Consider the following 13,609-nt stretch of genomic DNA (forward strand, 5'->3'; position numbering starts at 1 on the left):
GACACTGAAGTATCCAAAAGGCCAAATTCACGTCTTGGGTTCCTTGCTGGCAATTGGGTTTGCACAGAGCAGGGTGTTCTGTTCATCTCTCTGTACAGTACCAAATGCTGTAGCAACTGTAACAAGCCACGGAACTGCTGGATTTTATATTTCTGTGCTTTGGAGAGTTTTCCAATTACCACATCAGAAGCAGTTATCACATCTTAAAACTGTACTTGCTGCACTTGTCCTGAGGTTTTTTTCTCTGCTTTTTTTTCCTCTCCCCAGTTGTTGTACTACTCCAGACGTTGAACTTACGCTCTTGGCCTTTGCCTTAGCCAGGGGGAGTGTTGCTAAAGTGATAAGCTCCCTTTGTGCAATCACTGATCATCTGGACACTCCATACAAGGCTTCATCTCTTATCGCTTCTATGGCAACAGTTAGACAGAACCTGCTGTATAAATATGGTAAATGAATGATTGTTGGATTTCTTTCCTCTATGTACTTATGATAATGTACAGCTTTCTCAGTTGTTTTACTTGTTATCTTGCTGGCATTTGAAATTATGTAAGCTGTCCAAGTTAATGACTCTTACTAAAAAGACGGAGCCTGTAAAGGTGAACTACCCTAAGAATTCATGATTATGCAAACTTGCTGTAATCTAAGAGCTGAACCAGTTGGCATCATCTTGGAGAGGGAACATGAACTGTGTGACCCCTTTGCCGAGGTGATATTAGTGTTTCTATAGTATTAAATCAGCAGATGTCATTTTCCTTTTATTCTTCCACTAGCACACTTATTTTTGTGTGTTTAGACTCAGCATGTTACCTCTCTTGCAAACACGTGCATATATACAGGGTAAGATGTTTTAGGCATGATAAAATTAACACAGATTTAAAGTTCTTTTATTTTTGCTTTTATAAGTTAGTCTGAATGTTTGTCATAAGTATGGAGCCATGCATGCTCTGGCATAAGGCAGAGAAATCTTGCAGTACTGACACTTGCTTGATGAATGTCTTCTTTCAGGTGCCAGCTCCTGAGATTATCATTATTATCTCATAAAGAAGTTTTCTTTTTGCTAGCCTTTAATATGTTTTGTCAGAGCTTCTTGGCTTGTGCCAAAAAGTAGATTAGTTATAATTATCCTGTCAGTATTTGCTTTCAAAAGGTTGGAAAACCACTTTGTATTTCCTGGAGTAATTACTGCTTTTTGCAGACGAGTGGTTTTTCCTGCATATTGCATTGCAGACAACTGAGGGAAAAAGAGCTGTGATGATTCTCATTCTCCTGTATGTATCTGAAGGCCTTAGCTATGTTCATCTAACATAATCCCTTACACTCTGGTTTCTTCCCCCCCACCCTCCCCTTTTTTCTTTTTTTTATGTGAGGTAATGGTAAGAAGCTCAGAGCACTGTAACTTTTTTATCTATTTTTGTGGGAAGAGCTTAAAACATCTTTATATTTTCTCATGCTGTTAAACCTGATGTTTTTCTTGTTTAGGAAAGCCATTACGACTAACTTTGCAAGCGTGTGATGTAAAGGGGAAAGAAGATAAATCAGGGCCTGAAAACCTCCTTGTAGAGCCGTGGACTGGGGATGGTAAGAGCCTGCACTTAAAATCCAGAACTTTAACCAGGCATACAGGCTGTTAACAAGTAGTGTGATGTGTATTTGGCACTATTCAGTAGTTTTGTGATACGGAACATGTGTTCAAGAACAAACAAAAAAAACCTTGATATGTAAATCTGTTTTACTGCAAGGTGAGTATCTCAGGATCCACTTTGTTCTAAAACAACAGTAACAAAAAGGATGTCATTTTGGGGAGAATTATTGATACTGTATGGAAGAAGCAATAAGCAGTCACAACAAATTGACACCAGGGCCCATTCTGTGGCTTGAAGTCATAAATCATTCACTGCTGGTTTCTCAAATATTGATGGAGAGCTTTGGAACAAATCACTGATGCCTACTGACTGCTCATACCTATTAATTCTCCTTCAAAGTATATTTTATAGGATGTTCTTACGTACTGCACACACTGGAGAGAAAGATTTGTTTTACAATCTCCTTTTGAATTGAAATGCCACACAACCTTTCTGTGTACTGTCTTGTGTGGTGTTATTTGTAAATGAAAGCTGCTATGACAGCAAATCAGGAGAATTCTAAATACTCTTTACCCCTTTGTATACTCGTGGATGTGGTTTGAGTTTATTTTCTTTAGTTATATTGTGGACTCTCTTCTGATGTTTTGTTGATCGGTTCGAGGAACAGTGAGTTTATCAGTGTGCTGAACCACAAGCCGAAACAATACTGGGAGCTACTAATAACCTTTCATGGGAAAATACTCTTGAAATTGCTGTAGGTAGGGCATTCCCAGGAGTGACAGTGCTGCAGAGACCTGTGTATACCCTGGGGGGGATACAGTCTTCTACTCTTTTTATTTGGAAACCTTTCAAAATGAGCTACAGCATTTTGCTACCATATTGTGTGTTGCCCCTCTTCTAGTACCCCATCTCAGGATTCTCTTTCCAACATTTTCCCCTAGCAATCCCTCCAGCCTCATTCTGTTCTCGTTGCTCCTTTAGGTTTTCTTACTGAAACAGGGAAGACCAGAGCAAGTATCATTCTTTCTACTGGAACTGAATCTTCATTTCAAGTGACACAAATTAGAATAAAGGTACAAGTCTTTCTCTTTTTCCCTGACGAGAGGGTTGAATTATGTTGTTTTGCTGTTTTTTTGTTTTTTTTTGTATTAACTGAAATTTGAAATTCATTGTATTTTGGAGTTTTACGTTTGCATGAGTCATGGGGAGCTGAAGGAAACAGAGATCTGAAGTTATTTCAGGGTACCACAAGCATGTAGTCAAGATATGCATTTCATATTGCTTTTGTCTGTGTCTTGTACTGTACTCAAGCCAGTGAGTTTTAGGTACAGAGTATGAATTTGTTAGATTGTGTTCCTAATATTTAAAATAATTCTTCAACTCTGAATTGGAAGTTTCAAGATACAGCTTGTGAGTTCACAGTAAGTGGGGTTTTTCAAGATCTTTTCAGAGACATCAGTGCAGTTTGAGCACTAGGGGTGGTTTTATCTGATTTAAAAGCAGGGTCTTGTGATTAAATCTCATGACCAGAAGAAAACTTCAGCAAGATTTCTGCAGCTGATTTTATTTAAGGCAAATGAATAATTTAATTGCTGGAACACAGATGCATATTTCAATGTCCAAGAGAATTAACCAGGAATGGACTTCTGGCAAGCAACTTCTAACTGGAGTTGGACAAGAGACTAAATTTTGTCAGTGGAATGCAATCTTTTTTTATGTATACAAGAATGAGACATAATATGGGAGATATCATTTTTAGAATGGTAACTGTAGCAAACATTAACCATGCACATACGTGAGCCCTGGGTTACAAGAACTTCCACAAGGCTTTCCTAAAACATGTTTTTTTCTTTAGGTTGAGAAGTGTGATTCTGGAGCTCAGATTTGTCAGTATTTAGTTGCTTTCTGTAATGCTTATTATCTTCCTGTAAAAACAATGCCTTACTTTATCACAAGGTTTTCTTTCTACGTTGCTCTGGATGTGCTCCTTAGGTCCGAAGAGGTGCCATTGGGGCACAGTGTGGGCTGGTGTTTGCTTACAACAGTGCTTCAGAAAAGTTCCATGCAGAGGAACACTTCAAAAGATTTGAAAGCTATGACAAATGGAAGCTGAAGGAGTTCAAGCAGTTCTTGAAAAACAGGTACGGGGCACTCTTTCTGGTCAGTTGAAAAGAAGTGTTATATCAGATCTTGTTGCAGTGGCACTTGAGCTATTGAGAATTGCTCCAAATGACTTAATAATGATATGTTATTCTGTGGTCTTAATGAGCCTCAATTTGATGTGTTTGAGGAAACACATACGTAGCTGTTGATTTCAACCACTTGATTTAAAAACCTATTTAGGTTTCTTTAGGTGAGAAAGTTTCCGTTTGTTTCCCCTTTGCAGCCGTAACATGCTAACAATATTTTAGTGGCATATCTACAACTTTGCAGTTTCTTTCATCTTCACAAAATTTGTTCTGTTCTTCTCTTTATAGGAGTAGTTGTTCCTCCGATGAGCTGGGAGATGATGATCCCATTGGGTGGTTTGAAGTGGAAGAAGAGTGGGATGAGGTGGATGTCAGAATGCAGCAATGCAGAGTTGCCCAAGTAAGAAACCAGGAGAGTCCATCATATAAAATGGATTGCCCACAGTGAGCAGAAGTTCCTCTCTGAGCTCTGTTGTTATATGTATGAATTAAACATAATGATTGTTTGTGCAAGATGAGCTCTTCTGAGTGGGAGTAAAAGCCAAACGGCTTCTTGCTGAAAGGATGGTTTGACTTTTATTCTCTGAGTTATTATTTTTCTTGGTATGCATTCCTATATAGCTGTAGCTAAATGGTGCTTCAGGATTTAAGTTAATGCAAAATTGTGATAATGCACAGATAAGTAGTTTTATGATGAGTGAGTTTTTTGAACAATAATGTGATTATGGCTTTATTTTAGTATCTTTAGTAACCTATTTTATATTTAATTCTACTTACATTTGTTAAAATGTATAATTACTGTATGTTCATTTACATGGACACAGATATACATTTGGTTGACTAGATACTCAGTTAAAATATTTTGCACCTTAACATCAAATAATGAATTAAGCAACTTTGTAGATGCGTGCAGACGTCACAGAACCATCACTGTGACTTCTTGAGATTCCAAGCTTAGCCTGAATCCCAGGCTCATTATTTTTAATTTGGAGGATGGCTGGCAGGGAGCAAGGCTTGCCTTTCTCCCGACCCACAGTCTTCTCATATAAGATGCCTTGTAAAAGCCAAGTTTTATCTTAACTTTTGAAACCAAACTTTGTGCTGTGTTTTACATCCTTCTAGTACTTAATGATTAAGTTCCTGTGCACAAGACAAGACACAGCAGAACGGCTGGGAGTGCAGGGCCTGAATGTTCTTGGGTATCTCCGGCCTATGCGAGAGGAGCCCAGCAGGAGTATGCACTGCTTGCAGTGCAGGAAGACAGATGATGAGACAGTCTGTGGCACGACTCTTCTCCTGAAGACACTTCATTTCATCCAGCAGCTTGCACAGGACCTGGTATTTTTGCTTTTTTGCTGTGTTAAGCATGTATTTTCCTTGCTGAAAGTAATAAGGCTATGCTAACAGTGATAATGAATAGATAGAAGCATAATAATTATTAGAACCATGCTTTGGAAGAAAAAAATGTTCTCAAGAAAAAGACATTACATTGTGTTTGCTGAAGTTGACTGGTAATGTGCTTGCTTTGACCCTGAAGAGAACTAAAAAACATCTTTGAGAACCAATTTGGAAATAGCAATGCTAGCTAAAATAGATGGAGGAGAAGGATGCTGCAGTGTTTATTAGAGTGTAACTGTTTCTGAAGCAGATGTGGAAAAGGCATGCAGAGGTAGCTAGGTAAGTTGCATAAATTATAACATGTCCTCTTCTGTGGAAGTAATTCTGTTAGTCTCTGAGGTGAGACATATAAAGTTCATAGGCGTGGCTGGTATGCACTGATTTAGTCACCATGATGTGTCCTCTGTCAAGGACACGAGTCAAAATAATGCTCTGTTCATGCAGTGCTTGATTCAGTGCCTTTCCAGCTCACAGATCACAGATCACAGAATCACCCGGGTTGGAAGGGACCTCAAGGATCATGTAGTTCCAACCCCCCTGCCTAGCAGGGCCACCAAACATACACATTTAGATCAGCTCAAATTCAGAACTTTGGGCATTTTTTCTGTTACTTAATTTCAGTCAAATTAGAAAGAGACACAGACTCTTGTTGAATATGGCAAGACAGGGATGGTATACAAGACAAGGGAAGAGGAAAGATTCCCTATTCGTAGCTCTGTGAAGGGGAAGGTTTTAGCCAAAATTATCAGAAAAGCTCTGAATGTGAGAGAAAACTTAGAATGGAACTCATGATAGATGCAAAAGTAGAGCAAACTAGACTGTGGTAACACCAGTAGTTGGAAATCTGCTTCTTGTAAATGTGTTCTGTATGGAGTTAAAATGCTGCATTTTCTTTGTCTTTTTAAGGTTCAACAGAAGGAGAGTGGATTGAAATGCAAGTCATATTTAGATTTCACAGATCTGGATTTACAGCTGTTCTGGAATTTTTACAATAAACTTCACCAAAAGTAAGTTGCATCTGTGTTGTGTGACAGAGCACTGTGTATGTGTGTAATTAAATACACTTAATCTATTACTTTATTCCCCTCAAGTAAATCATTTCCATAAATAACATCATCTTTCTTCTGCCATATGTGTTTTTATCTGTAAAGTTGCAGAGAAGATTGAGATGTTGATAAATTTAGCTGATAGCTGTACTTTTTTTGGCTATGCTGTCATATATCTATCTGAGATGATAGCATGATTTATTTTCTATAAAAAGAGCTTCTCCTTTTCTCGTTTTTGCTTCTGTTTGTTTTTTTGTTTTATTACAGCCCAAGGGAAGAGTGCATCTTTGCTCAGACACTACTATTGCAGCTGCTCCAGAGCTCTTTCTCTGTGCTCACTGGAGACAATAAAACTTCTAAACCTCAAGAAACTCTTCAGAGCAAAACACCTGGTCACACAAAAGCTGCAGAAGATCTTTATAGACACCTGTGTGAAGGTAATTTACATTGACTATATTAAATCTTCTGGCTCTCCTGGCTTACAAGTGTGTTGAAATAGTTAGAATTTGGGAAAATACGTGTATTTCTAAAGACTAAGCAGCTCCTTTTTTTCATTCCTTTTTTTTTTTTTTCCTTCAGGTAAGTGTGTACTAATTAGTCTACCAAAATGAAATTTTCCTTGACCCTCTGAAGTGCCTTTATAGATTTTTTTGATAACATAAGGCCTGGAAGAAGCTGCAATAGAAAACTTCTACTGAACCTGCCACCTCCTTGAACCAGGAGGAAGCATGATACTTTAGCTGTGATGATACTGAAGTTCATTTAATTCAGATATTTCATATATAAATAAATGTGTATAAGCATATATAAATGTTCTTAGAAGGAGCCTGTAACATTTACATAAACATGAAAGAGTCTGGAGCCAGTGAAAAGAATGGCAACCAGACATTAGATTTCATTGGAAACAGGCTTGAACCCTCTTTACATAAGTAAAGTTTTTGCTAATTAGCTGACAGTCTCCTGAAAAGCAAAGTAGAGAAACAAGTTGACACAGAATCTGTCACATCTTGAATGCTTTATTAGCTTGATGGTTGTCAAGCCTTAATGTTCCTAGAATTAATTTATTCAACAAGTAAATATCTCCTTTGAGAAACAATTCTTGATGGAAGTCAAAATGTTTTCCCCCATTTTCTACGAGTCTAGTATGAGATTGCAAAGGCTTGAAGTTGTGCAGAGCATTGAAGACACAACTGGATTAAATGTGTTTAATGAAATAGTAACTTAAGCTTACCATTTTCTTTCCTTTTTGTATGAGCAGTGGTGGATATGGAGGACACTAACTTCATGCCAGTGAAAATGCTGAAGCAGGAGGTTAAGAACACCTTACTCAGCGGAGCAGCAATCTTTTTCCCAGACAGACAAACCAGGAGAAACCAGCTCTTTGCCATGATGGTAAGCTATTAAATGAGAAATAAATTGTTTACTGCCTGTTTTCTTTATGCAGAAAGCAGCAATCTGAGTTCTTGTTGCCAAATATTACATATATGCTTTGTCCCATTAAACTAAAAGCAATTGTTCCTTTACCTCTTTTTACCACGCTCCCCCTTGTAGCTATGCTGCTTTTGTGCTGCCAAAAATGAATAGTGAAGTACAGAAATGACAATGCTTCCTCATAGAGGAGGGGTATGGTACACATCATGCAAATAAATCTTTTTCTTCTAGAAAAACATCACAGAGCAAGAGCATAAGCAATCTGTACATCTTGCCTTCAGATCCTTGTGCACCCACTTCAGGTAAGAGGTCTTGAAACTGAAAAGAATTGTCTGATAACTGTTAATAAAATCATATTTGATCCTTGTTATAAATGTAATTCCACTGAAAATAATTATTTGAAACAATTAACTGACTTTGCTTTAGAAAGGAGAGTACTGCAGTTAAGGGATTTATTAACAATACAAAACAAAATGTAAAATATCCAAGATAACTGTTGATGCTGAAATCACAGCATGCTGCTGGTGGGTTTTTTGCTAGCCTATCACCTACTTATTTATTTTTAAGGATTTGTTTGGGGTCTTTGCAGTGATGGTTTAATCAATTTGGATTTGTGAGAACCTTTTCCAGGAGAACCTTCTTTTTATTTTAAAGTCATGGTGCAGTAGGATCTCTACAGGTTAATCTTCCTCACGTGGATACCTAAATTTGTATTTTGGAACTATGTGACTTTTTTTTGTTGTCAGTAAGAAGGTCTTTGTTTTGTAGTGATCAAGACCCAGGTGGACTCTTACTATTACCAGAGAAGGGAGTTTCTGCAAATTTTGACATAAGTGAAGTGCTGTCAGTCATGGATACCCTTCTACTGGTGGCAGCAAGAGAGGTAAGTATTTTTGCACTGCTCCTTCTTCTTTGCTGGGATTTCTGTCTGCATTCATACTCAAGCTGCATGCAGAAGATGTGTTCTTAAAGCAACTAGTTTTCTCATGCTTCTGGATAAAGCTGTTAATGTCTACTGAGATGTGCAGGGTTAGATCTTCCAACTGAAATGTTTTCCTTTCAGCATTAGTATTTCATAATAGGAAGGTAAGTAATGAATTAGGAAAGGGTGGGCTTTTGATATCATTTGAGAGAATACATGTCATCCTATGAGTGCTAGGAAACAGAAATAGTCACCCCATGTTGTGAGGTTAGAATTGGTCATGCATTCAGGGGAGGTGTAAATGGAGGTGTAAATTTACATATGCAGAAAAAGTCTGCTGAGAACATAGAGTGATTCATGTGTAGCTGCTTCTACTTAAAATTGTGACTTATCAAAACAAAATACATTACTTGCTTCATGGAGTTACACGGCTTTGTGATAATAGATGCTATTTGTCAGTTGCTTTAGTCGTTTATTTGGGAAGAGTGGGCTGATAATCTCAGTCATGGTTAACTTAGTACACAGTGTGTCATTCTGCAGCAGAAGAGATACCCTTTTGTTCTGCTACTTTTCAGTGTGAAATGATGATGCTGGATGTTGCACAGCAGGAGAGCGGCACAGTCCTGTCTTCCCTGTTCTGGTCTGTTCAGGGCAGCCTCCTTTCATGGTGCTACCTGCAGCTTAAGGGGAGCGATAGCTCAGCCAAGGATCTTGCCATAGAAATACTGAAAAACTGTAAGTGATGGGGTTGAATACAGAGTTAAAGGTGGCATAACACAGGACTTTTCAATGTGATTTAACAAATAGCATAGGATGGGTTCACCAGATTTCAGCAGTTGCCTGAAATCTCTCATGGAAGGAGTTTTAGGCAGTATGATATGGTGATATGCCTGTGATATAAAGAAGAATTTTAGATGTACTGATAAAATTATGTTGGGAGAATCTTCAGAAAACACTCCAGTGTGTTTGGAGACTAAACTGTTGAAAGAAAGAAAAAAAAGAAAAAAAAAAGAAAAAAAAAAATAGCTTTTACAGGCATTCATTTGAACACTTTGGCTTTTTTGTATGTCCCTTTTTGATGTGTCCCTATTTTTATAAACTCCGTTGTTGTAGGCCGTATTTTCCTAGATGTTTGTGATAGCTCGAAGAAAGGAATTACTTAGAGATGTTCTACTACAGCATATCTCAAAAGTGTCTTTATTCTAATGCATTACACTGTGGAATAATTAACTGGGCCAATGGAAATGTGATGTCTGGAAGGTTATGTGAGATCGCTTCTTGTTTATGTTATTTGTGCTTCTTTTTTATTTCCGCTCTCTAGATGTGGGCCAGTTCCTGACAAATATCAGAATGATTTTGCAGTCACTTTTATCCCAGTATAGTGGCAAAATGATAGTAGAAAAAATAAGTAATTCTGTATTTGCTATGGCAACTCGTCAGCTGGTAAGTGAATATTGGAGTTTTGTGCTATATCTGGGTGTTGTGGTTACTGTTACGTGTGTTTTAATGGCAGCTCTGTTTTCCTTTAGGTCATCTTCCTGTTGGATTTTTGCACTTTAGACATTCCATATTGTACTCTGCTACAGGAATTCAGCACTTTGGTAGAACCACTGAAAAAGCTTTGTAGTGAGCCTCATAAGGTAACTAAAGATACAGTTCCAACATGTGAGCATCTACTTCTTCCAAGTTTTGTTAATGCATTTGAACATTTTGCTTGATTGCAACTCTTGTCAGTTCTTCTGATGTTCTAAAAGTGACCTTTTTTAATGCTTATTTTCAAGTATGTGTGCATAGATGCTGTTTAATTGTACCACAATTATGCAGTGCTTTACAAAATATAAAATAAACCAAACAAGTAAATACAGCGAAACAAAAGGAAAATTGCAAGAAAGGCAAAGGCAACTCAGGTCTGTTGTTGAAAATTTTGAAAGGGCATGGAAAACATTTACAGGTAATGAAATGTCCAATGATGTATGAAGAACTGGAAATACCTCTTCTGATATGGGAGTTGTGTGTATGTCTAGCAACTTGAATGAATAGACACAATCTAGTGTGATTTTCTTTTTGTAATGCTTTACATTTTCATTACACAGATGGAAATTGAAAGCTGGCAGCAAGAACAGCCTGTCATCTTGCGAACATGGACTGTGGAATCTCCTCATAACTATGAAAATAATTGCCATGAGGTCTCAGTCTTCCTGTGCCATGGGGCAACTTATTTTGAGGTGGAATTTGATGAAAAATGTGAAACTGAAAGGAGGTAATTTAATCTTGTGCAGTGCTGAATTCTAATAGCTACATGAAGATTCCAACATGCATTTGCAGAGGATGAAGTCATGCTCCACTGTGCAAGGAATACTTGTCTCGCTCCAAGAATGCCATTTCAATTTCTTCTTTGTCCTGCTTACCATACAGGGTGTTATTCTGAATGTCTTAGTCTTGTGCTGAAAGGCACCTCTCCTCACAATTGAGCAGGCAAGCTGTTTGTATGACTCTGAATCTTGCTTGCTTTGATTGATCATGCAGTGTTGCATTGCCCGCTACAACTTATAGTTTCTAATTGTGGCATTTATTTCACCATCTTTAGGCAAAACTGCTGTGTTTTTTCTTTATATTTTTGTTTGTTTGTTTGTGACATACCAGGTTGCTGTTGTCTTAAGACATATGCCAGGTGTTAAAATTGGTACCCATTACTGATTCTGAAGGGTTGGGAAAGTTCTTCAGGAGAGCAAGTCTGTGTTTGCTGAAACTGTTGCACTAAAGCATGAAATAAATTCCCTAGCAGTCACATGAAGCAATGGAACTGGAACTGTACTTCTGTAACATGTGGTGGGGTACTTGGACACGGAGGTGATGGACTCGTGAAAATCCAAAAAGAAATGTTTTCCCCAAGAATTTACAACGTAAATTTGGAAGTAACCAATTGTAATTTTCACAGGTATGATTACCTGGAGTTTACTGACGCCAGGGGTGCAAAAACTCGTTACGATACAAAGGTTGGCACTGAGAAGTGGCCCAAGGTGAGCACCTTTAAAATTCTGAACCAAATGATAGATCAAATCTTTGGAAATCTTGTGATTCCAATGGAAAAGCTGCTGTCTAAAATCATGTCTGCTTGGGTGATTAGTCCCAATCAAGGATGGGGGAAGAAATTCTGTAATGATGCAAGTAAAGGGGTGAATAAGTAAAGAATCCTGGTTTCTTCCTGTAATCAAAGGAGCAATTCATCATAATTGAAAGTAATAATCAGATTTAATTGCAATAAACTATGTGGGTAAAATTTGTCCTTTGGCACTCTGCCCTTGCAATTTTTAGCATCATGAGATGAGCTTGATGCTTCCTGTGGCTACTCCCTTTCTCTGATGACACCTGCTCAAGTGGGATGCTTCTGCATTGTTGTTTTATGGCATCAACTTCAAAAGCTTCATCATCTATAAAATGTCATATTAAGATATTGATTAAGAAACATTGCTGGCTTATACTATGGGTTTCTCATTCATGTGGTGGGGAAATTAAATCCATTATGCAGAAAACAATATTGAAAAACCGCAGTTGCTGAAGGAAATTCATTACCCTGATACGTCTTCCTGTCATATGTACATTTGGCAAAATGACTGTTTTGTTGCTCTGTAGAAAGTGACCTTTAAGGCTGGCCCACGGCTGCAGTTTCTCTTTCACTCTGACAGCAGTAATAATGAGTGGGGCTACAAGTTCACCGTCACTGCTTACGGCCTCCCCGATGTCGCCGTTTCTTGGGGCTTGGATTTACAGCTTCTAGTGTGCCGGCTGATGGGGCGCTTGGCTTCCCGAAGCATGGCCCTGAAATCTCTACGAGGTGAGTGCACACCATCGCTCCTGAGCTCGTGGTGCCACGTGGTACCTTTCCTTTTGCAGTCATTTCTTAGCGCTGCGATTCAACGCGTTGGTGGAGGTAAGATGGAGCCAGAAAACTGGGGGTGGGAAAAAAAAAACAGCATAGAACAAAAACTTCAGTGATTTAAAATCTTAGATGTGAACATCTGGGGTTGATTTAAATTTGAATTCACAAACTGAGGTTGGCTAACTCCAGAAATAGAGCGTGCCTAGCGTTTGGGCCACTGACTGATTTGGGTGCTGGTGGGTATGTGCCTCGAGTACTGTTTTGGGCCCTTTGCTACAAGAAAGATATTGGAGTGTGCCCAGAGAAGGGCAGTGGAGCTGAGAGGGGTCTGGTTCACAAGTCTGATGGGGAGTGGCTGAGGGAATTGGGATTGTTCAGTCTGGAGAAGGCTTGGGGAGGCCTTACTGCTCTCTACAGCTGCCTGAAAGGAGGTTGTGGTGATGTGGGGTTGCTCGCTGTAACTCTGATAGGATGAGAGGTGATGGCCTCAAACCACCAGGAGAGGTTCAGGTTGGATATTGGGAAGAATTTCTTTTCAGAGCATTCATGTAGTGGCACAGCTATCCAGGGAGGTGGGGGGGTCACCATCTCTGCAGATGTTCAAGAAATGTGGAGATGTGGCACCAAGGGATGTGTTGAGTGCCATGGTGAGGGTAGGTTGGGGTTGGGCTTTGTAATCTTAGTGGTCTTTTCCAATCTTAATGCTTCTATGATTCGAAGATAACAAGATGTGAGATGGATGCCATAAGTAAAAATAGATGTAGTTGTTTGTTCTTTCGTTTTAAAACCAGACCATTTTTAGTTAGCTTCCAAAATCTGAATTATTTTACCATTTGGAAGAAATGAAATGTGGTTAAAGTGTTCTGCTGCAATCAAGGAGCCTTTACTTGGAAAGTCAGGCGTGTGCTTACCTGTGAACTTAGGGAACTAATTGATTTGTTCTTACCATGGACTCGTTTACTCCTTTGTAATACGAGCATGCTTACAACAAGCAAATTATTACATGTATTCATAGGAGAAGAAAAAAACCTCTTAAAGTATCTTGGAAATTGGTGGATTTCTGTGCTTGTAAGTAAAGCAAAAATGTTCAAGTGAAAGTTCATTCATGATGTGAGATACTGGTGCTGCCATTGCAGAAAGAGTACATCTATTTTCTGCAC

At 38.6% G+C, this 13,609-nt stretch overlaps 1 protein-coding gene across 1 annotated transcript in view; it reads left to right on the forward strand.

Moving 5' to 3' along the window:
* ZZEF1 (zinc finger ZZ-type and EF-hand domain containing 1) overlaps positions 1–13,609 on the forward strand; it is a gene marked incomplete at both ends in the record, with an annotated part of 50,508 nt that overhangs the window by 10,184 nt on the left and 26,715 nt on the right. The window contains 17 exons of the mRNA XM_079545012.1: positions 268–446; positions 1,480–1,578; positions 2,565–2,656; positions 3,576–3,724; positions 4,061–4,172; positions 4,895–5,110; positions 6,077–6,177; positions 6,484–6,653; positions 7,475–7,608; positions 7,879–7,949; positions 8,416–8,530; positions 9,145–9,304; positions 9,891–10,012; positions 10,099–10,209; positions 10,663–10,829; positions 11,508–11,589; positions 12,203–12,404. Coding sequence (XP_079401138.1) covers positions 268–446; positions 1,480–1,578; positions 2,565–2,656; positions 3,576–3,724; positions 4,061–4,172; positions 4,895–5,110; positions 6,077–6,177; positions 6,484–6,653; positions 7,475–7,608; positions 7,879–7,949; positions 8,416–8,530; positions 9,145–9,304; positions 9,891–10,012; positions 10,099–10,209; positions 10,663–10,829; positions 11,508–11,589; positions 12,203–12,404 — 2,282 coding nt within the window. The remainder of the gene's footprint in view (positions 1–267; positions 447–1,479; positions 1,579–2,564; positions 2,657–3,575; positions 3,725–4,060; positions 4,173–4,894; positions 5,111–6,076; positions 6,178–6,483; positions 6,654–7,474; positions 7,609–7,878; positions 7,950–8,415; positions 8,531–9,144; positions 9,305–9,890; positions 10,013–10,098; positions 10,210–10,662; positions 10,830–11,507; positions 11,590–12,202; positions 12,405–13,609) is intronic.

This window comes from Tetrao urogallus (assembly GCF_951394365.1).
Source record: "Tetrao urogallus genome assembly, chromosome: 20".
In the NCBI taxonomy this organism is placed as follows: domain Eukaryota; kingdom Metazoa; phylum Chordata; class Aves; order Galliformes; family Phasianidae; genus Tetrao; species Tetrao urogallus.